Genomic DNA, 24,284 nt, shown 5'->3' on the forward strand with positions numbered 1-24,284 from the left:
AACTTGAAGCATTTCAAAGTGTAATCTGAAAGTCTAACGCACACTACATGAAGGACACAGAAAATATACAGGAATTTTCACAAAGGAAATTTTTCCTCTAGTATGGTTTCGTTCAGCATTATTAAAGCTAAAAGCACTAGAAAAGATATATATGCTTAGATTGTGGAGCCTCAGCCAAACCTGTTTTTAAACCATCAAACCATATTTTTAAACACTTCTTCTAACTCTGTTAATTGACTTGTGAACAATATATGTTAGATACATACAAACATAAAATGTTGAATAACCGGTGTTCCTTACCAAAAGCTCTTTCAGGTAATAGAGACTCACAGGAGTTCTCCTTGCCCTCAGAAAATAGTTACTACAAAGTAAAACTCTTGTATTTTAAAGCAGCATAGTATTTTAAAGGCAAATGTAGTATTTCACTGACAAAAAAACCCCAAACAAAACCAAAAACCCCACCACGAAACAAAACAAAACTGTTTAAACCAGAAAGATTGTAAGAGCTATGTCATGATATTGCAGAACACCTCAAGCTCCCAGATATCAACGTGCAGACCTTGTAGCTCAGGAGGACAAATATGGATTCCTTGCCTGGCCATACAAAAGCTTAGCTTAGACACTACTAAGACACAGATTATATTCTGACACTCAGTGAACATTAAAACAACCCTCAGAAATTCCTCCTGTTTTTTCTAACAAAAAGCATATACAGATCTTAATTTTAATTTTAAAACAAATCTTTATTTTTTCCTCTCCTCAGCATGAAAGATCATATTTACTTATAATATGCCAACATGTCTTTAAATTTACCATGTAAATAGCTTATAAAGTTTAGCCTCATAAAGTTGATAATTACTACCTCTAGCAAGGGGAACAAAGTTTTTCATAGAGCTTAAGGTCAAAAGGAGATATTACAGTCTATCCAGTCTCTAAGCTCCAGAAGAATCCAGGTCAGATGAACTGTTCAAGTATTTTGCTGAAAACAATATTTTCCAATTCTTTAATTAATATTGTAATTCCCATTTTCACCTTTTTATCACCACTGTATGATGTGTGGGCGGTGGGCATGGGTGAAACCCCAAGTCAAAATCTTAAGATGGAAATCTTAGACTTCTTATGTCTAATAGGAATGTCCTTCAACAACACCAGACAAGAGAATTCAGTCCTAACAGTAGATTTTAATAGTAGATAAGTGAGAACAATTTCCTTTTTAAGCTAATTTAGGAAGAAAGTATACTAAAATACAATGCTGAAAAGGAGAAAGTTAAATAAAACTTAAAAAATTAAACAGGTCTCGGGTTTTTATAGCAGCACCAAACACAGGCTGGAAAACTGTGTCAGAAGCAGTGCCCACCTTCCCAGGCATTCAGGCTGATACCCTTCTGGGTGGCAGGCTGCCCTGCCACGTCTTGAGGGAGAGCAGGCTGTGGCTCTGGGAAATTAGTAGCTGTGGGCCCTGCTGAAACCGATGAAAATTGTCATCCTTAATTCCCTTGGTAATCAAACCCAGCTAAAATAAAACAATTTTCAGGTAAAAGCTAAAGAGAATAAAAATAATTTAAGTGGCATTGCTGTCTGGACAAATTAGTTTCACTGATTCAATTGCCCTATTTATAAATTGGGGATAATATTACTTCTATTGCAGTCTCAGAAAGAAGCTGAGATTAACCCATACTATCTGGAACATGAGACATGAGAAGCACTATAAAAGTGCTAAGTAGCAATCATAAGATTATATTATGGGTTAACCTTGGACTAAAAAAATGAAATAAAACTCTATTAGGCTTTAAATATATGATTAAAATGAGAAAAGTATAGTGCAATGGGTCACTGATAAACATCCCAGGCGATCTAACATTCATTGCACTCCCTATTTCAAGCAGTCCTTAAATAATTACTGTGCACTAGCATATGAGCTTGATAAGTTCAAGAGCATCTTTAATTTAATGTCATGTCTGGGAATGTTAATACTTGATCATCAGACTAATATCTATATGTGCTTTGTATATATGGCAAACTTAAAACAAAAAGCCATGTTAAATGCTAGAGTCCCTGCAACCACCATGGCACATTAATGTTTAATTCTCCTAAAAACTCAAGTCCCATTCTCATTTCTGATAAACTGATAGAGAGCAGTCTCTTGAAAATGTTCTGGTCTGACCTCAATTCTGAACTTCAGAGGCATGAATGACAGACAAGTCTTTATACATGTATTAGTCAGCTCTCTCAGCAGGCTGTCAGAAACCAAGATCAGAGATTACCAATACTTAAAAAGTCAAATTCTGCCTGCAGATGTGCATGCTGAGCTCCCACTGAAATCAGCAGGGTGAGTTCATACAAGGAAAAATTTGGCTCTGAATGAAATCTGTTGATCTAATAATAGCATGTTCTACCAAATTGGGTTGGAGGTAGAAAAGATTCCACTTTTTACTGGTCACATTTTTGTCTCCTTTAGAGTTCAGGAATTTTTCTTCACCTGCTGCCAGGGAAAAGTTAACAGCATTATTTAACCCAAAGGTCCTTAAAAAGAAATCAGTTCATCTGGTCTATTAATAATTGTGTTAATATAGTTAACACAAATCTGGTGCAAATCAGGTGAAATCAGGCGCAGCTCTTTCCCAGGTGCTGGTTCTTTCGTAAAATGGTCTACAAGAGGCTGTTTGCTTCTCACACTAGTTGTTGTGATTCCCAAAAAAGTTAGATACAGAATACTCATGTTTTGTTTGTGCCTTGTTAGCGGAGCAACATTAATCTTCCTGTATCAAATATGCTACTGTTTCCCAATAAGTAGTATGGCCAAGGGCAGTCTTAATTTTGAAAGAGTACCCGAAGATTTCACTTCTCTACTTGCTCGTAATTTTCTTATTATTCCTAAGTAGGAAGGAATTTGTACTCTCCCTTGAAATAAGGGAGCTTGATACAGACAAAAACCCCTATGCAATCTACTCGCCGCAAAACGTTCACTATAATTACAGTGGTAACATCTAAATATGAGATCAGAAATGTACAGCTTCTTGCAAAAGGAGTCAACAGAAGGAACAATGGTTTGCTTCAAGTATTTAAAATGGGCTTAGACATGGGCTATTGCAGTAATGAATTCTCCAATCATACGTAACTGAGTGCATAGCAACAACATCAGGCGGATGAGACTTTTAGTTTAAATTTGTATCGGTCACAAATACATGACTATTGCATATTAAATAATGACTTATGAACATATTTCTTTTCATGTGAGAAAATAAATTGATTCATAAGCTGTTAAAATCAGATTAAGGGTCCACAGGACACAACAGAGTAACTTTCATCTCCTACCAGCTAAGCAGCATAGCAGAACTAACTTCAGCTAGAACAGCTACGTGATGAGGCACTCCGTGGTTTTTAACTCAATTTCATATTTAAAATAAACCTTAGAAAGTTTAACTTGCCTCCAATACTGACAGCCAAACAACCCTACTAAATTCTCTGTTGTAAAAAACTACATTTTAAAAGAAGGTAAAAACAATGTACCAGCCTGTACAACCAATTAGGTAGTGTCATTGGCTGAAGTGTCTGATCTTTTACATCTTGAAAGTTGACGTGTTAACAAATTCAACAAACTTCAACTATTGGTTTCATCATAACAAAGTCCACAAAGTTTTAAATTCACAAAAATATTGTATATAATAAGGACATCTGTAGGATCTCAAAGTGTTCCAGTGACTTTAAATAAGATCTTGGTTTATTTCAAAATAAAATTTATTATGTGCTGATATACTCTACTGATGCTTTAGTGTATATTAGCAGTAAAACAGTCACTGTAGAGTTTTTACTATTTTGTAAATTCTATTTTTATTGACTGTATTTATATTTAAAAGCTTAAAGTCCTCTACAATGCCATTAGATCATCTCCTCCTTTTATAGTATCTTACTTAGAATGATATTTCACACATATAAAAGCTGATCATAGAGATCGTCTCTAATTTTCTCAGGGATTATTTTCTGGGTTTTGGAAAGCTGGCAAATGAATTAGGAGAAAATGGCTATTCTGTATGAATTAGTTTTTAAAAATCACAGAGTCCAGCACAGAACTTGTTAAGACACTTAACAAATAGGAAATAGGAAATAGGACAATTTAATTCAGATTGATTATAGACTTTGGTGGTGACAGCTGGCTTCAAATTAAACTGAAAAAAGATATATGCATTTCAAAGCAGTCTGAAGAGACACCATAAATAATTATTGCATGATTCTATCACAGAATGACATATGTATGAAATGGTAAACTTGGGCAGCATTTGTAACAGTAATTACTTCAGTTGCAGTCTGAAGAAAACGTTAATACTTCCATTTCCTACACTGCAGGCAAATAGTTTCGTTCGGCTGTCAGCCAATGGATACTGTCATCTTTTAATTGTACAATTTAAAAATACTTAATCAGACCTTAATTCATACTCTAAAATTCTGTATATGGAATGCTTTAGTATTTTTTGTGTTTTTAAATCTAAGAATAATAGGGAGTATAGCTATAGTGGGGAGTAATGCTTACAAATTGTCAAAACACATCCTAGTCTATGAGTACTGAAACTGCTGAAACAATACTTTAGGGCCACTTACGTCTGTAGGCTTGCCTGCTGTGCTCTGCTAAATAGAAATTTTCTCCAGACTGTGTTGCACATGAAAAGAAAAAGTGATTACACATGGTGGAAATTTGAAGCAAAAAAAGGGGTTGGGCTTCGAATACTGCAGGAAGATATGTCTGGGTAATGTGAGAAAATTACAGAAATAGAACAAAAGTAAGTTTGTTCAGAATACCAGGCAAGTTAATTTACTTCCAAATAGCAGTAATTTGCTGTTGATATAAATCCAGATCTCAGTATGAAAAAATAAATGTTGTCTTTTGTTGGTTTGGGGTTTTGTTTTGGTTTTTTTTTTTTTCCCCGAAGAACATGGAGCCTATCAGCAAAGGGGAATTAAAAAGTTCTCAAAAGTCACTGTATGTGTAATGTCACTTCCCTTTACAGACTGGACAGCATGACTCTGCTAACTTAACTTATATGCATAGCTTAATTTTGTGTTAGCAAAAAATTAGCAGGAGCATAGGTATCACATTAGAATTTGACCACAATTTGCTTCAATATGGATCTGGTACTGCCATTGCTATCTAGCTGGTTGGAAAATCTGGTTATTCAGTACATCTTCCAGGTAATGATTTCTTGCATAGTTTCTATGGATCTGTTTAAAACTGATCTCTTCCTGTCCAGTATATTGTTAGCAGGGGATGAATGTCGACTATTGCCTTGTTTTTAGGTGTCATACATTAATTTTCCTGTATGGGACCCATATTAATTCCTTACAAAAATCATTCTTTTCTCAGGAAGGATATAAAATTATCAATTACCTAAGCATTTCAAATACTTTTGGAAGATTTTGTTTTTTCTATGAATGAGAACACAAAGTAGAAATTCAACAACTTACTTTCCTCTCAGAATCTCCATTGTAGGGAGCTGTCAGCAGAGTTCCCTCATAATAGCACTGTAAGAGTCCACTTTTCTGAAATAGCTCTTTTCAGCACATTGCCAAAAGGAAGTACAGAAGAATATATAAGGCTTTTTATATTTTTTTTTTTTAAATGAACTGCCTATGCTCATTCATTGTCTGGTAATTGAGGTTGCTGATTTAGCATTAAAGTGTTTGTAATAATATGGTATTTTAACTTTGCCAAATCTATTTCTTTTCTTTCTATGGCCACATGTGAGCATAACTGAAATTTAGCTAATCATCGTAAGGGGTTACCTTACTTTTTCTCTCATTTAGAGAAGAGATGACTACGGACAAAAGGATTGAGTGCACATAGAAAGTGATTTTGGAGTAGATGATGAGCAGATCAGTTAATTTCTGATCTATGCATAATTGCAAACTGTTCACTTTACAGATTAGAAAGTTTCAGGTTGACACTTTCCAGTGAACATTTGTCAGTGACGTACAATTGGCTACAACTGTCAATTATGCTGAAGAAAGTCTGAAATAAATGGCATATAATTCAGTCCTGACATCTCGGAAAAAACGGGTTACTTATGCAGTACTCGTGAATTTCTCATTGACTTTTGTTTCACAGTTTTGTAGAAAATAATTAGCAGAAATTGTGTTAAAATTGTAAGTAGGCTTTGACAAAAGAATTTAAAAGGATATTTACAGCCTTTGTGAACACACCTGTTACAGTAAATACATTAAAATCCATAATCTACTAACAAAATTCATAGTCTTACCATGTAACTGCCTTATTCATAACTGTAAAAGTGAATCTGCAAGAACAACCAGTTCTTAAGAAGCAAGGTTAAGACTTTTGTGAAAACTGCTCACAGGAAAATATGACATGTCACTAAATTCTGGTCTGCTTTTTAAAATATTGAGTCAAGGTGCCCTCTTTATGAGACAATGAAGGAGAACAAAACATTCTATAACAGAGTGGGGTTAATTAAAAATAGGACTACACGAGTCAGCTTTTATTTGGCAGGTGTTCTTGAGATACATGCTTCTGTTTTGAGCTAGAGAAACAACAGACACTACTGCCTGTTATTGTTTGGTTTGTTTTTTTTTTTAAATTTGTTTTACAGTGTTAAAAGAATATATCAGGAAGGAATAATATCCCCCATGGAGCCTGGAGGCTCTGCTGTTTACTTACAGTGTTGTGTATGACAGAAAACTAAAGCAGTTACGTACCACTAGTGATATGGTAGAATATCACCAGCATAAGAAGATGCTTTGCATTATGCTCTCATAAGTATGTTGGAGTTGCTGAACTACCTTTAGTAACAGATAAACCGCACTGTTAAAATTGCACAAAATTATGTTCACAACATCCCAAAATAGTGGCTTCTAGTTTAGAAAATATTTTTCCAGAGTGTAAAAGTATCAACATCTAAAACTTCCTGAAGGTACTAATCCTATTAGCATTTCTCAGCAGATGTCTGCAGACACAATAAAACAGTGAGGAGGTATCAGCATGACGTGTAATGACAGTTGCCCACTAGCAGCATAAACATTACCAAGGTTTTGGCTGGTATGGAGCAAAGAAGGGTCGTTCGGGAAGAAAGAGGCAGGGTGGTCCTGCTGCCAATTTCTGAAAGGGGTCTTTCAATAAGATACCAAATGGATGGGGCAGGTATGATTATATATCAACTGCATACCAGGAAAAGCTTAATATAAAAGCTGAGTGGAGGTCTCATGTGACCCTAAGTGTTCCAGGCATTCTGATGAAAAGGTGAAAATTTTGTTACTGATTGCAAGGAGAAAGCATCTGTTGGGTTTGCTGCAGAGAGAAGTAGAAAACCCAGATCATGTCTAAAAGATGATCTGTGCTACAATCAAAATGATCAGCCAGTAGATAATAGGACACATTTAATAGATTCTTTTGGGCTTGGACTGAATTTAAGACAGTGAAGTGTTTGGATTTTAATAGACAGAAAGGTTTGCTTGGAAAAGAGAGAAAGAAAGAATGTCTGTTATTAAGACAGTAAGTTACATTTCAGTCTGCAGATAAGATCACTCATGAGACAGAAAAAAAGGAGAATATCAGGACAGCAGAGAAGTCTGAAGAATATTTTTACTATAGATCATCTGTAGTCTAGGTTGCATTCTTTGGGGTAGGTTTCTGAGACTACCTCTTGTTCTCAGAATCAGAGATGAATACCAATTGGTACATTAATACAGATCAAGGATCTGCAATAATGATCCATTAATATTCATCAAGGATCACTTATTTTGTGTAAGTTCAATGTTACGCCATGACCTGAAGAGCTCCAGCAACTATAACTAAAGAGAACAGTGACAAAAGGCACTGGATAAATTCATTCCCTAGGACGTTATTCATCAGCTTAGGTTTGTGAAGGCTACTGTGATCCCGACTAGGAGAAGGATTTGGGAGAAATGTATTCACATGTGACCAATATTTTGAAGATCTGCTCAGAAGGTGCTTGGGGGGCTTAGATGTATAGAGAGTAATAGGTACTGTCCCTCACACTGTAATATCATCGGTCATTGCGATCATAAAAAACAGAGAAGGATGAGAGATGTATAATATATCAATTTGATAATGTTTGGCTGATAATATAATTTATAAAGAAAAACTTCATTGTTTAGTAATAACTTTTAACTGAAGGCTATATAACTCGTGTCACCTTCAAGAAATTTAGCTTTTAATTGAAATAATTGCAAAGGAAAAGTATTTAACTTTTAAGTGAAAAAATTACCAAGGGGAGAAAGAAGAAAGCAGGAGTAAGCAGGCATGTGTTAAACCAGCTTATACAGGCCAAATAACAGACATCAAAGGCATCTAAAATCTGCAGAGTTCAGTCAAATGTCTGAGTGATTCTCCCAGTCTTGAATATTATAAGGTTCGTTTTGAAAGCGTACATTAGGAATTACACAACACCTTTTCACTCCTATCCTATTGTCACATGCATACAGCACTTGGGGGATTACTGCAGTTTTGGAGCTAAGGACTGGGCCTGTAGACTGGAAGCTGTAACTAGGATGTAGGAGGAGGAGTGCAGAGCAGGTTGGAGCTTTCTTCCCCCTCCCTCCACTTGTCTCTCTACCAGAAATCTCTCTTGCCCCTTCAGTCTTCCTTCCCATCACTGGACCTCCACTTTAGACTAGGAATGATGTTCTTCCTTTCTGTAGGACGTGCAAAGTAGACGCTGCCGCTCTCCTGGCTGATGTTCTGAGTCAATTCTACATACTCTTTTTTGTAAATGTTCCCATATTATCTTTCTTAATCTTACTAAGACTTTCAGGCATTACACTAGCAATGCTTTTAGTAAGTAATTTCCTCCCAAAGCAACAGTTTTGTTTACAAGCAACTATGAATATAATTGAATATAATTTTATATTATGTAGTTTTTGAAGTCTTATGAAAAGAATAAGCATGCATTACATTTTGTAGAAAGGCCTAGATTTGCTTTAATTTCTTGTATTTCTTGTGCAAAAGTACCCAAAAATATAATCTTTCTCTTCCATCTTTGACAGCTGTGGAATTGAAACACACAAAAAAAGCTTCCCAATTGTTTGGGCTTCATTTAAACAAATTGGGGCGGTGGCGGGCGGGGAGCAGGAAAAGAGGAGAAAGACTGACTGAATTTGACCATTAATACTGAGATAGTAATAATGGTTACATCTAAACTTATCAAGACAGGGAGTAAATCAGAAATTAACTTACTGTGCAACAAATACCTTCAACATAAAAATGGGATTAAATCATGCCTTACTGCTCCTGTCACAGATAACAGATTTAAATTAAACCCTCTTTTTTAGGTTTTGAAAAATTATGTTTTAAATATTTGTACACCTTAGGTATGCTAAGGATATAAAGGATCAAGGTCAAAGTTTCTATAGTCTAGCCTGTTCACATGTAGCAAATACAAACTTGAAAACTTTTTAAGGATTTACGATTTACATGCTTTATTTTAGGGTTACATACATTATTCATCTTGATTTACAACTTTTCTAAAATTGATTTTAGTCTAAGAAAAAATATGAATGCCATAAATATGAATGAATGAGGTAAAACCTACAAAAGCTAAAACCATACACTTCTATATAGGCATTCAAATTGCAGACATGGTTGTAGTTTTCTTGGTAGTTATTAACTCCACAAACATGCACATTGCCCAGTTAATACATGCATTTGTCTTCAGTATCTATGCTGGAATTACATTTCATAGAGAGCAATACATACATTCTAGACAGGACCTTTTGGGACAATTATTGTACTACTCACACAGTTAATATTATTCAGCTTTTGGCCTATTGTGTTCTTATATTATCTAAGCTAATTATGTTAACTTAGAAGGTGCTGAAAGCACAATATCTCTCTGTGTGTGCATCTAGCAGACTATAGTTGCCATATATAAACTGAAAAGTTGTATCTTATATAGCTATAGGATATGAATATATTCAGTATTGCTTTTTCATTTACCATTTAGCTGATCCTACAGCATGGTCTTATGATAGCATATATTCATAATTATTTTAAGTAAATATGGTACAAATGAGAAAAAAATCAGGGGTAGGTGGTAGCATCTAATCTGAAATCTTGAAACAGATGTCTTAGTTTGTCTGGCCCTAATATTACAACTTCAAAAGGAATAAACAGACATCAATCAATTGATAATATCTTTGGATTTTCATAAGGGTTCAGATTTCTATTTTGTCATGGCTGTTATTAGAATTTCATTATGTCCTCTAGGGCGGATTTTTTTTTTTATTTTTTTTTTTAAACAGTAACAGGATTCAGCACTATAATTATGGAGTCAACAGTTATGGTCACATCTTTAGAATTAAGCAACTTGCTTTGTTTTCCAGTAATACCAGGGATTCAGTGTTTCTGCTCAGAATATCTTCTTCAAAATCACAAAAAACCCCCATGGCTATAACTGAAGGAACTTTCTGAGAATTTATAAATAGGTATTTTCTGTTCATTTATGAATATAAATGAAGATAACAAATTTTGCAGCTAACTGTTCATCAGCTACCAAGTACTTCATTTGTCTTGTATAATATTTGTACAGAACACTCATTAAACTTTGTGTGATTAAAATTCATGGACTTTTTTTTTTATAAACTACATTTGATTTTTAAACACATTTTTTCTTGCCATTAGTCATTCTATTTCCTCTTTCTTAGATCCTAATGTTCTCCTAGAGAAAATAAAAGTCAGCTCAGGTCTCTTTCAAAATGACTGATGATTCCCATTTAAGTGAATGGAACAGAGACACTTTGCTCTTATCAAAACAGCAACTGCCTCTGTTGTGCTCGAGCTGAGAGAGTCCTGTAGTATTTATAAAGTCTGGCCATGGCAGTCATGCTGAAAGAGGACAAGTCCTCACAAGTTTCTCAATACGCAATGATTTTATGAAACAACCCTTGAAAGCAGATAAGCATTAAGTTACAGAAAATAATGACAGTTTTTCCAGCATTGTTTTTTTTTTGGCTATCTTACATTATGAGGCCTAGTTATCAAATAAGACAGATAGCAAATACCACCATCATGACAAAACAACAACAAAACCATATACTTTAAATTATTTAAATTCTACTCTACAAGTATAGACACAATTATGTACGCATCATACTTTAAAAAGTGTAATAAAGAACAGAATTAATTTTCTATACTTTTAGCATATATTCTTCTATCTTCTATTTTTCTTTCTTTACTGTTAACTCTGCGTCTCCTGTGTTAACAGTGAGTCTTCTGAGGTTATTTACACATTTCTGTAGTGCCTTTTACCCATGTTAGCAATATACAATCGCAATGAACAAGCCAATGATTTTCTACTCAGAAATACTGATATACCGACACATACCTTGACTTTTTCTAAGTGATCCTGCAGAGAGTCAATTAGCAGATCCCCCACTGGCTGCCAGGATCCCTTGAAGACTTCAGCCTGGCGTAGTTTCAGGTCCAGTTCATCCATTGCCTCTTGAAGGCCCTGTAGTCTTTCAAGAGCATCATCTATCTTCTTTTGCCAGTCAGCAGACTGTAGATTCAGCTTATCCCACTCAGTTCTGACCTCATCTGCTTGCCTTTGGAGAAGTTTAGTGACATTGTGGGCCCTTTCTTCAGGTGACAGCTCTAAATGTGAAAGTCAAGAGGCTTTTAAGACATATTCTGTCTTAGAAGAAAAATAATTGCCATCTGGGCAAGTTCAAAGTTCAGTATGAAACTATCCATAAGCAAAGACACCTGTGAAATTTATTTTGTTAATGCATTCTCATTTGAAAAATCTCTTAAATTTAAATCTTGTCACCATACAGAGCCCCAGAATATGCAGTTAAGCACATGAAGGCATTATTAAACATGCAAGATATAGCTAAGAGTTTATCAACTGTTCTGCAACTGTTCAGCAAAACAGTTCTGCACATACATAAATATTAATCACTGCAAATCTTTTGCTGCAATTGAGTGTATTTGGGAGCTTCTGTAGTACTGAGGCTACAAGTGGAATTTTAGATTAAATTGCAGCTTTCAAACTTCAAATGGGCCTGTAGTTATGGATCAGTCCTGAAGGTTTAAAGCCTGTTTCAAAATATGCTTATAAATATGCATGTCTATTTAGTGCCACAGTGTTCAGAAGGATTGCTAAGGATTTCTTTCATCTATATTTTTAGCTTAGTTTCTGAATAGTGACATTCAGCTTTGCGTGTAAAAGGAGTGCTTTCACAGTGGCTGACAGATTTATTTAATCATTGCCGATCATCACTGATCCTTCCAGCAATATGTTATTACCCTGCTCTTTCTTCAGTTACCTCTTGGTTCTGGGTAGAGCTTCTCCAGTCCCTCCACAGGCTGCTCTGCTACGAAGATACGCACAGTCTCAAGCGCGCTCCTAATAACAGGTTCCTTTGTTTTCAGCTCCCTCTTGAAAGTCTGAGAGATGAAACAAAATTATTGTAGGTGGATATATAATGAAATACCAAGCTCTAGCCCTTGTTTTTTCAACTTAAGAACAACATTTCCAGCCACAGCTTCCATGTGTGTATCACAAGTAGCTACCAAAAAAAAAAAAAAAAAAGAGTTAAAGAGTTAATCAGCTTTCTCTTAACCTGAAATCACATTGCATTCAAAGGAGCAAATGTACTGTCAGCATGCTGCAAAGTACCCAGGACTGCTGATCTGATTTTCACTGTGAGAGGGATCCCTTTTGTTGGTTAACATCAGGGGTTAACTCCAAAACCAAGCTGCAAGGAGCAAGGCTTTGGCTGGCTCTGTATTGGACCATACCAGCACGGCTAATGGTCCTTCAACGCAAGATTTAACAGAATGGGAAGAAAAATCCAATATGTCTCACAGCTACCACTTTGCTGCTGCTGCTGGCAACTGTTATATCATAAGAAAAGAATAAAAAAGGACCCATGGATACTGACATATTGACCTGTAACAATTAGTAACAAAAAATTCCAATATATTAATTCGCAACACTATCTTCTAGTAGCGGTTTAGATGCATCTCTTCCAAAATTACTGAGCTGAGATTTCTGAAATGTAGAACCAAGGCCAACATGAAAATTCAGAACTACAATGTAGCCTAGGTGTAGGCATGCATGAGTAAAAATTAAAGGGCAGAAAATAGTCCTTATGAAATAGTTAACTCCTAGTTGCTTTAATCAGTATTTATTATCAGTTTCCATATCTTTACATTTAACATTGCTCTGTGGTATATTCTACTCCTTTTCAGATCAACTGTATTTCTTCCTTTCATCTCACACTTTTTGGCACCTTTCTTGCCTTTTCTTACTCTTTCTTATTTGTGTTTTTCTTCCTCCAGCAACAGCTTCTTTTATTATCTCTCTTCTATGCCCTGCTTTTAAAATGACCATGTGTAAGATTCTCAGGGTTGGTATTTGAAGTTTTGGTAGGCTACTGAAAGTGTATATATATATATCTCAGGTTTCTGCGTTCTTTGTTGTTGTTTTAAAAGGATTTAAGATTCTGTTAAACTGAATCCAAATGTTCACCGCACAAAAATGCAGATGAAACCTCTCCCATGGGTTGCACGTTTCATTGTGTCTTTTGTATGTTGTATTGAGTTCATCTAAATGGTCCTTATCACTGGTTTATTTCAACGTTTTCTTCTCTATTTATGAAACAGTATTGAATGCATACTGTTTTCAAGTAGCATAGAGGTAAAATATGCAGATAATTACAGTGCAGTGTAGCACAAAACACAATACTGCAAAAAAGAGAACTATATGCCATGAGTGGAAACCATATTTTACTTCAAGTATTAAAAAATTCTTTTTACGACACAGGCATTATATAGGCTTCCAACATAATAAGTTCACTAATTCAGTCAGATTAATTATTAAACAAAATTTGGTGTCTGTGCAAACTAATGAAAGATTGTAAATTCAATATTAGAAAGCACATTACACCTTGAATTATATTTGATATTAAATGCTCTGTACAGGAAATACCTAACAGAACTAATAATGAGAATCACACCTGCATTTTATATGAACACTTGCAGGTAAAAAATTCTTAATACATTTCAGAAAAGTAAACATAAGGAAATAACTACATTAGTGTAATATAAATATTTAAATAACTTTTTAATTAAGTGTTCAAAACCTGACAATAAGATCTGTAATTGTGAAGCAGGAAACCTTTTAGCAAACTGTGCTTTCCTGAAGGAAGCAACAAACTAAAAAGTGTTAATTTTGTGTGAAGGACATCAATGACACCTTTCACAGAGTGTATCTGCTATCATAAGGGAATCTATTGTTTGATTAATATCTGTGATAAGTCCTTTAAACAATCATGTTGACCCTTAAGAACCAACACTGATTTTCACAAATTAAAAAAAGTACTGTAAATTAACAAGTAAACTACCACTGGACATGGAGCGGGATTACTCCAGGGTTAAAACTCTTTAACTTAGACATTTTTAGGTTTAGAATTTTTAATAATTCATACTTGACTCTTCAGTGAAGTGCAATGAAAAGAGGAAACATAATAAGCCTTTTTCATGCTCCTTAATGAGGAAAATAAATTCCTTTAATTAGCCTTTGTGCTCACCTCACATTACATCATTCTGTCCCTCTAGACTGTGGCAGGTCCATAGCTCAAGTAAGCAAGCAGGTAGCATAATTTAAAATATTCCCTTATGAATTGTGTACTTTGCTCTCATCCGATAGTGTTATAAGTGACATCAACAGTCATATCAGGTTTTAAACATTATAATTGTATAACAGCTTAAAGATACAACACGCTTAATTAACATCTCTGAAGACAAATTATTTCTCAGAAATGTCTATGCCCAAAACCAATCAGGCAGAAGGCACTTGCACAAAGGTCCCTTCTGCCCACACACACCCCAAGAGCTGGAATGAGTCACAGATATTCCAGGGGAACACAGAACTACACCAACTTATAGGATATTTAAAAGCCAGAACTGTCTTTGAGCTATGTATTTGGGAATGAGTAGTACTGATGTCCGGAGTGCTGCTGCTATAGTCAGGTCAACCCTAGCTATGCACAAATACAAACAATGAGAAGCACACAAAATGCCTTCTTCCAGCTTGTACTGTTTTTACATAAAACCATACCAACCAAATCCACCTAGTGGCGTTATATTTCCGAAGAAGGGTTAAAGCCACATTCCTCCAATATGCCTCGTGCAACAGAACAAAGATAACAATCAGATATGCATACTCCATCCCACAAAGTGTGTGAGCAGGAATCATTGTATCCATCTTCTCAAAACAACAGAGAAATGCTAATGAGAACTTTCTGATTTTCTGTGTTTTGTACTCGGGCACAAACAGAAAGAGTCTCTTTCTCTTTTATTAAAGGAAAACAGTGAGCCAATGTGTTAAATGTTTTCTTTTCCAACTTTTCCATTCTCGATGTTGGAGCTGGTGGATGCAGTTATAGTCTGTAAATCATGAGTTTTAGAATAGTCCACAGTATGGTGTTGTGTTAAGATGTATTTACAATTCTTATTGCCTTCCCTAGTTTTGATCTGCAGACTTCTACTGAGCGAGTTAAAATACGTTTCAGCATAAGAAATTTAAAAAGGAGAGCATGAAAAAAACATGAGACTGAAGCAGTAGCACAGAAAAGCATTAAAAATAATGAATGCTCATTTCATACTATATCATTCCAAAAAATGTCCTTACTGTATGAAGATAAAGTCAGCTTTTCTGATTAAAGTTTTGTTGTGAAATATGTACTCACTACCAATAAAAATCATAAGTATCATTAAATGACGTTTTCTCTTTTGGGAAAAAAAAGAATTTGTCCATCTAGAGCCTTGACAAATATATCTTTATAATAAGCAGACCATAATTGAAAGCAGAATTAGCCTAAATGAACGTCTAATTTACAGCTAATGATTTCAGGCTAATTTCATTGAATTCCTTAACTTCTTCCACACTTCATGGTGACTGTAGAGGAAATCGAATGTGCATAATGTATGACCTGACAAAAAAACAAGTAAACTACTTTATTTAAGCATCTCTATTTGTCATCAACGCTACAGCAGTCATGGCATTCTGTCCACCAATTTAATAACGCATATATTGATCAGCTTATCTCAGACCTCCACTACCTCCTCATGGGTGTCCTTAAATCTCTTTAGATGGAGGAACACAGATTGTTTAAATTGAAAGACTAAAATATAATGAGAGTTGCATTAATAAAACTAACATTAATCTCTGTTATTAGAAAAGCAGATCACTTTGCTTTTAATGAATTTTAAAGAGTACAATTAAATTAATTCAAGATGTTTTCCAAACCGAATGCTTTTTAATAAAGGGTTTTGACCTAAATTTTAGAAAGTAGATATCAACTGTGCCACCAGAAGAGGTTAGTGTGTTGAAGTAGGGATTGTATTCCTTCTTAGGCACTGTTGTTATAGGTCTCATTGAAAGGGTTTTCAGGAATTGATAATAATTAACTTCTTTAGTCATAAATACTATTTATGCTGTTAATACAATCACTACACAGAATATGTGACAACTCTTAGAAGATTGAAAGAAAAAGTAGGCTATCTGTGTGATGCCTAAGTTACTTAACTGAGACTAAAAGTAACATGTACACAATTATTAATACAAATTCAATAAAAGATTATGTCACTTAGTAAAGCAAAGAAAACCATAAGATAATTAATGTTTTGACAAACAGCAGTATTTTTTTTTATCATTGACTACCTGCCCCCCCCCCCCCCCCCCCCCCCCCGTTCTACGACTTCAGCATAGACACAATTTCTTCAGAGGCCAAAAATTGACAAAATGACCCACTACATATGTAAGTCCAAACAAATAGTGGTTATGTGTGTGTATTTGGAATAAATTCCAAATTGCCTTGTCTAAAAAGCACCTCACATCTATAACGCAACAACGATTTTGACCGCATGGATATCTTTTTTCTCAATTGAGTTCAAGCTCTCCGCTGGCATAGATTCAAGCATTTGAAATTTTCATCTGAATCCTACTCTTAAAATTTTTAAAGTAAATCTTGGCAACTGGGAGCATTGTAATAAGAACCAACTTCTTTTCATCTCTGCTCTGAATGTCTGAGGTATTCCAGATGGTCTTCTAAATGATAGAGAGGTTAAATATGTTTGTTTTTCTTTAAATTATATCCTTAAGGGGAAAAAAAAAAATTAGCTTGTAATATTGCTTTAGAAAAAGGATTCAGGCATGAAATCGTGTTTGCATTCATCATGCCATTTCTCAATGTCAATCAGTTAAACTGCATATAAATAACGTTCCCCTGCTGAGGCTTTTTCTCTTTTCCAGTGAAGAATTTACCTGGGTTCACTTCTGACTTTACCTGGCAAAAACATTCAGGAGAACAAAATGAACAATCAGCAGATTCTTTTTCTCAAGACCAAAATTCAACTACCTTTTACTTTCACTTTTAACATGCAGAGATAAGTTTTATTCTTAAGCAGGGGCCTGAAACTCTTGAAGAAAACAGCTTTCCAATACTGTGCTCTGGTTTTAAGCTAGATACTTCTATACTTGTTGTGCAAGCCTTTTTAAAAACATTTTTCTTGTGTTCAGAAAAGAGCTAAGCTGTTCATTTAGATACAGCCTTTGTATGTCTGCTTCTCTGAAGGAAACTTTAGGGTAATGGAAAGTCCATAGTGTCCAGGGACAAAAAAATACAGTAGAAGAACTCCAAGCTGCAAACATAGATTTTGTCAAAGACAACCTGAAGTTGACAGAGTTCTGCACTGATTGTTTTTTCCTCCTCCTTTGTAAGAGATCTTTGAAGAGCAGACAAGGTAACCTAATTTCAAGCATTATGTTTTGTTCTTTTTTTTCTGCAGGGAATCGTAATACCTACAACTAGAAAGGCCTCACATTAAACTACAGAAGTGCTACAGAACAGGAAAAGGCAAGAAGCCATGTTTCTAAAAAGAACTAAAATGTTCTAGCTTTGATACTAGACATGATAACCAAAGATTTGTGTCTGTATGTATCTGCATGTGGCAGAGAAGATAATCAAAAAGGAGAAGTGAGAAGAAGATCCATTGATCCATTTTGTAAAGTCACTTTGCACCACCTATTCATGATACCTTACCTTTATGCAACACCTCTCATCCCTAACAGTTTTAAACCCTTCAGTTGATTGATGAGTGACAGAGAGATCACTTAGTTCATCACTGAAGTCTTGCCACCTTTATGATGAGTTCTGGGAAACTTTCAAATAGCTTATAGAAAAATATACAATATTAAAATTTTATGAGAAGTAACTTCTCTAGATGAAAAAATGATTTCTCTGATCTAGGAGGAAAGGTAATGTTTTCAAATGCTCAAATATTCAGATGACAAAAGTTTTACTGCAATGATTCTACACAAATCTTTCCCTCAGTCTTGCTTTGGCTCAAGAGTTGTCTTTGGATAAAGGGTTTGAGTTAATGTCATGCTGAGTTAAAGCAACATCTGTATTGTTCCTTCATCCAGATGTTCTGGATGGGCTTTAAAACTACTTTATGGAAATTGCTATGAACAGCTGGCTAGAACACACCTCAGGCATTTCATGTATCTTAACTTTCACAGAAGGAAAGGTAAAAAGGGCTGGTGGTGCTCCATAAAGTCATGGATGTTTTGGCCTCACTGTTTCTGCGATAATGCTTCAAGTCCCAAGAAACGTTTTGTGAGAAAGACATATCCTACATATCACCTCTCCAGAAGGAAGACCTAGGAAATGTGACCAAACTACCCCTTGCAGCAGAGTGTTATATTATCTTAGAAAAGCATTGTGCACTGACAGCAAGAGGTTTTGTGTTCTTCTTTCTCTTTGGCTTTCTTGGCCATTAGGTAAAGATAGGCCCTTGAGAAACCATATTGCTGCTACCTCCCATCAGTCTGCCACTGTAGACAAATGCCTGTTTGCCTATGCCAAAAGACAAGCCTGGTTATATATGATATTTCCAGACTTTTCACAAACTCAGGTTCCTGATAACTTAAAGCATCAAGATGTGTCATATTCTCTTTCCAAACTTCATCTTCCACTATTTGTTCTCAAATGTGTCCTTCAGCATGAGGTAGGATAATCTATCAGAGCAATATTTATAACACAGCTACCTGATGAATGGAGAAAACACAGGTATTCCAGATCCAATTTCATTTTATATTACCATTTCACATTTCTCCATTGAGCAATAAAATCAGAGATCTAGGAAATTCAGAAGCAATACCTTTTGTGGCAAGTTTCACAAACTGAAAGTTACACATATGCAGTACAATGCTTTGAGAGGATGATTGCTGGTTTTGGAATATTCTCTTTTCATAGTATCGAGTTGTCTGACTGGCATTTAAATTATTGAATACAAAACACATTTGTTTGAAATTACTTCAGTGTGACATCTAAAAAGTTTTCTTGAACACCAAACAGGAGGAAAAAACCTCCCATAATGTCATTATTTTAACTAAAGACACATGTGGATGAAGGAGAGGAGAGCTAGAATACTACATCCAAATAAATTCCAAGAAATGAAATAGTGTAGGGTGGAGAAATGTTATAGCATAAATACTTATATGGTTCATTCCAATCACTACATACATTTACCTTTTAAACATGAGAGGACAATTTCTTTATATCAGTAAGGTTCCTTGCCCTTGACCTTATACTGCCTTATCATAAGAGCTAGACAGGATTTTATGGAATTCGTAAGTGATAGAACAGGAGTTGCTGAAGTTGGGTGTGCTATTCCAGTTACCTTTCACATGGTTCCCTATTCCTTCATGGAACAACGGTGTCTCCCCATTTACTGTTTCATTCAACAATTCTTCACCTTTATTTTAGGAGGACACTAGTTTCCTAAAGGGTTTCCTCATGGCACCACTAAAAAAGCACTACTGTGGTACAAGAACTGTGATTTCACAGTCAGACCTGAATAGACTATAATGACATAGCAAATTAAAAGTTATTTACCTGAAAGCAGACATTAGAATCATAGAATCATAGAACACCCTGAGCTGGAAGGAACCCACAAAGATCATCAAGTCCAACTCCTGTCCCTCCACAGGACAACCCCAAATTCACACCATATCTCTGAGGGTATTGTCCAAATGCTTCTTGAATATCGCTGTGCTTGGCACTGTGATTACCTCCCTGGGGAGCCTGTTCCAGTGCTCCACCACCCTCTGGGGGAAGAACCTTTTCCTAATATCCAACCTACACCTCCCTGGGCACATCTTCCTGCCATTCCCTCGGATCCTATCATTGGTCACCAGAGAGAAGAGACCAGCGCCTGGCCCTCCTCCTCCCCTTATGAGGAAGCTGCAGACTGTGATGAGGTCTCCCCTCAGTCTCCTCTTCTCCAGGCTGAACAAACCAAGTGACTGTAGCTGCTTCTCATCTGGTTTCTCCTCTAAACCCTTCACCAACTTTCCTCTGGACACTCTGTAGTAGCTTTCTACCCCTAGCATACTGTGGTGCCCAAAACTGCACACAGTACTAGAGTTGCGGCTGTGCCAGCGCAGAGCAGAGCGGGACAATCACGTCCCTCGACCGGCTGCAATACAGCGCTTGATGCACCCCAGGACACAGTTGGCCCTGTTGGCTGCCAGGGCACACTGTTGGCTCATGTTCAACTTGGGCCCTCTGCAGAGCTGCTTTCCAGCCTCTCGTTCCCCAGTCTGTATGTACATCCAGGGTTGGCATGCAAAATGCAGCACTTGCCCTTGTTAAACTTCATGCGGTTGGTGATTGCCCAGCTCCTCAGTGTGTCCAGATCTCTCTGAAGGGCCTCTCTGCTCTCGGAGGTGTCAACAGCTCCTCCCGGTTTTGTGTTGCTAGCAAACTTACTTAGTATTCCTTCAAATCCTGCATCCAAGTCATTTACAAAGAGAATAAAATGTACTGGCCCCAAGATGGATCCCTGCAGAACCCCGCTAGTGACTGGCTGCCAGCCCGATGTCACCCCATTTACTATATTGCTTTGAGCCCAACCCATCAGCCAATTGCTCACCCATTGCATTACATGTTTATCCAGCTGTGTGCTGGACATTTTGTCCAGGAGGATATTGTGGGAGACAATAACGAAATCTTTACTGAACTCCAAAAAGATCACGTCAACTGGCTTGCCTTAATCAACCAGGTGAGTGACCTTGTCATAGAAGGAAATCAAGTTTGTTAAGCAGGACTTTCCCCTCATGAACCCGTGCTGGCTGGGACCAATGACTGTGCTGTCTCTCAGGTGTTTATCAATAATTCCCAGAATAATCTTCTCCATAATTATGGCAGGCACAGGAGTGAGACTGGTCAGCCTATAGTTTCCAGGGTCATCCCTGTTGCCCTTCTTGAAGTCTGGGACAATGTTTGCCATCTTCCAGTCAACTGGCACCTCTCCAGATTCCCAAGAACATTGAAAAATCATTGAGAGAGATCTTGCTATGACATCAGCCAGCTCTTTAAGTGCTCTTGGGTGAATCCCATCAGGCCCCATCAACTTATAGGCAACCAGCTGGAGCAGCAAGTCCTGCACAAGTTGAGGGTTTGCTAGGAGTTTATCATTCCCACAGTCAGGGTTCTCAAGACCAGGGCTCTGGGCATCCCTGAGCCCACCATTGGTGTTGAAGACTGAGGGAGAGCAAGGATTAAACATCTCTGCCTTAGCTGTGTGCCTGCTTGTGAGGTTACCATTCTAATCGAGCAATGGGCCAATGTTATTTCTGGCCTGCCTTTTGCCATTAATGTATTTAAAAAAGCCCTTCTTATTTCCCTTCACAGTACTGTCCAGCTTCAACTCTAATTGAGCTTTGGCGCATGTATTTCCTCCCTGCAGTGGCGAACAGCATCCCTATAATTCTCCCATGTCACCTGACCTTGCTTCCACTGGCCATGTACTTTCTTTTTTCTCCTTATCTCTCGAAGAATATCCCTACTCAGCCAAGCTGGCCTTTTGCCTCACCTGCTTGACGTCCTACATTTTGGGATTGCCTGCTCCTGTGCTTTTAGAAGGTGGCACTTAAAAAGCGACCAGCACTGATGGACCCTAGCATTTTTTCCTAGAGGACCTTACTGAGCAGTCGCCTGAGCAACCTGAAGTCTGCTCTCCTCATGTCCAGAGTTGAGGTCTTGCTGGCAGCTTTCCTTCTGTCACCATAGATTTTAAATTTGACTGCTTCATGGTCACTGTGGCCAAGGCAGCCCCCGATCTCCACTTCACCCATGAGGCCCTCTCTCTTAACAAGCAACAAGTCAAGGATGGCGCCTTTCCTTGTCAGTTCCCTTAGTACCTATACCAAGAAGTTGTCATCCAGATGGATGGACAAGGGCAGATGACTTAGAGACACCCCTTAGTTCCTTAAAGAATAACTCATCAGTGTCATCCTGGCTGGGTGGCCTATAGTAGACTCCCATGACAACATCTGCTTTATTTTTCTGTCCCTTAATCCTTACCCAGAGGCTCTCAACTGCACCGTCGCCAACTGCAAGCTCCGTGCATTCCAGCTCCTCCGCTATGTAAAATGCCACCCCACCCCCCTGCCTCGCCTGCCCTGCCTATCCCTCCTAAAGAGCTTGTAACCATCCATCATGGCACACCAGTCACAGGACTCATCCCACAGGGTTTCACTTATGCCAATGATGTCATATCTCTGGGATGGGGCGAAGGCTTTCTGCTCCTCTTGCTTGTTCCTCATGCTGTGCTTACTTGTGTAGAAACACTTCAAGCGTGGCTCCTTGCGCCCATCACCACATGTAGCAGTCTGAAGAGTCTCACTAGCACGCAGCTTCTCCAATGTTGGTGTGTCTACCCGTTGCCGATCGCTGACTAGCTTGGTACCGCCCCTTCCCCCCTTCCAATCTAGTTTAAAGTCCTGTCAATCAGCCCTGCTAGCTCCTGAGCAAAACCCCTTTTCCCCTTCTGAGAAAGCTGAATACCATCAGATGTCAGCAGACCTGGTGCTGACTATAGCATCTCGTGATCAAAAAAGCTGAAATTCCTCCAATGACACCAGCCTCAGAGCCACATGTTGATCAGCTGAACCTGCCTGTTCCATTCAGTATTCTTCCCTGATACTGAGGGGGATCAAGGAAAATACTACCTGAGTACCTGATCCTTCAACCATCCATCCCAAGGCTCTCAAATCCCTTTTGACAGCCTTTGGGCTTCTCCTTGCTACCTCTTCTCTGCTGACAGGTTAGCTAGGTTAGAACCAGACAGGTGTGAACTTAATTCAACACAGGAAACATACTTAAAGCATACCTTTACCACAAAAAATCTGCATGAATCTTTGTATAAATAATTATTCAGCGTTATTGTTTTATTTTGGGGGTTGTTCATTTGATGGGTTTTAAAAAAAACCAACTTCCCATACGAGTGTTGGATTTAGGTTCGCTTTTACTACAAAGCCTATTCTAGAATAGTCCCCTTACGACGCTCTGCTATTACCTTTCCATAAGAATTCCCTGATGAGCCATAGGCAGTTATAGTCAATTATCACAATAGTTTCATGATGCACACGGTTGTGCATTACGGTGATATCAGCTACTCTTTTCACAAAAGTTCCCCAAAATCAATAGCAAAATAGGGTTTCAAAAAGTACACATGAAGTTTAAATGCCTGATCTAGAAAAAAATTCAGAACTACTTATTTAATCCTCAAATAATATTAGGTTAGTATTTGTTCTGGCCATGAAAACTAGCTGTCTGTGATAGGTCTGTGAAAATGCTGTGTTGCTTTCCAGAAAAGGCAAGTAGCTGGTAGTAAACATGCCCTTCTCCAAAAGGCTGATTTTCTAAGCTGTGTTGGAAAATTGTAGCTAGTACTATCATGCAAGAAGTTCAGTTTTCATTGTCTCCAAAATGTATTTTAAAGGGTATCTTACATCTTCCAACAAGGACAGTTTCATGCAGCACTAACCAGCAATACAAAAAGCAATGACTGAAAGATCATTTAAAAAAAACACCATACCCTGTGAATATCGTTCTGCTTCTGCACAGTGGGAAGGTCTCCACCAATGGGCACTTGCTGTTTTAATTCATCCTCCTTCAATTGCAGCCATGCCAAAAGTTCCTGGAGAGAGAGATGTAAACGCTTCCACTGCTCTGTACTGGCTTCCAAATGGGATCTGAAAGCATGTGTTAAATATAAGATATATTCAGGCACAGTGAAAATAAAAACCAAATTGCATAAGCTTATTTACTGAGAAAGATCCTAGTGTTTCATTAACTTAACGATTTTTAAATAGCTGCAGTAGCTTTGAATTAGATTCTGGCAACACTGATTTAAATTTGGTTCTACAGTCCTGGCCTGAAACATCCATTCTTTTCCCATCTCT

At 37.1% G+C, this 24,284-nt stretch overlaps 1 protein-coding gene across 11 annotated transcripts in view; it reads right to left on the reverse strand.

Annotated features, from left to right (window-relative positions):
* DMD (dystrophin) overlaps window positions 1-24,284 on the reverse strand; it is a 1,138,094-nt gene that overhangs the window by 175,905 nt on the left and 937,905 nt on the right. For all 11 annotated transcript variants that reach the window (XM_075097793.1, XM_075097785.1, XM_075097765.1 and 8 more), the window contains 3 exons: window positions 23,918-24,074; window positions 12,289-12,409; window positions 11,346-11,614 (listed from right to left, as the gene is read on the reverse strand). In XM_075097793.1, the coding sequence (XP_074953894.1) occupies window positions 11,346-11,614; window positions 12,289-12,409; window positions 23,918-24,074 (547 nt within the window). The remainder of the gene's footprint in view (window positions 1-11,345; window positions 11,615-12,288; window positions 12,410-23,917; window positions 24,075-24,284) is intronic.

Source organism: Phalacrocorax aristotelis, chromosome 1, assembly GCF_949628215.1.
Source record: "Phalacrocorax aristotelis chromosome 1, bGulAri2.1, whole genome shotgun sequence".
In the NCBI taxonomy this organism is placed as follows: Eukaryota; Metazoa; Chordata; class Aves; order Suliformes; family Phalacrocoracidae; genus Phalacrocorax; species Phalacrocorax aristotelis.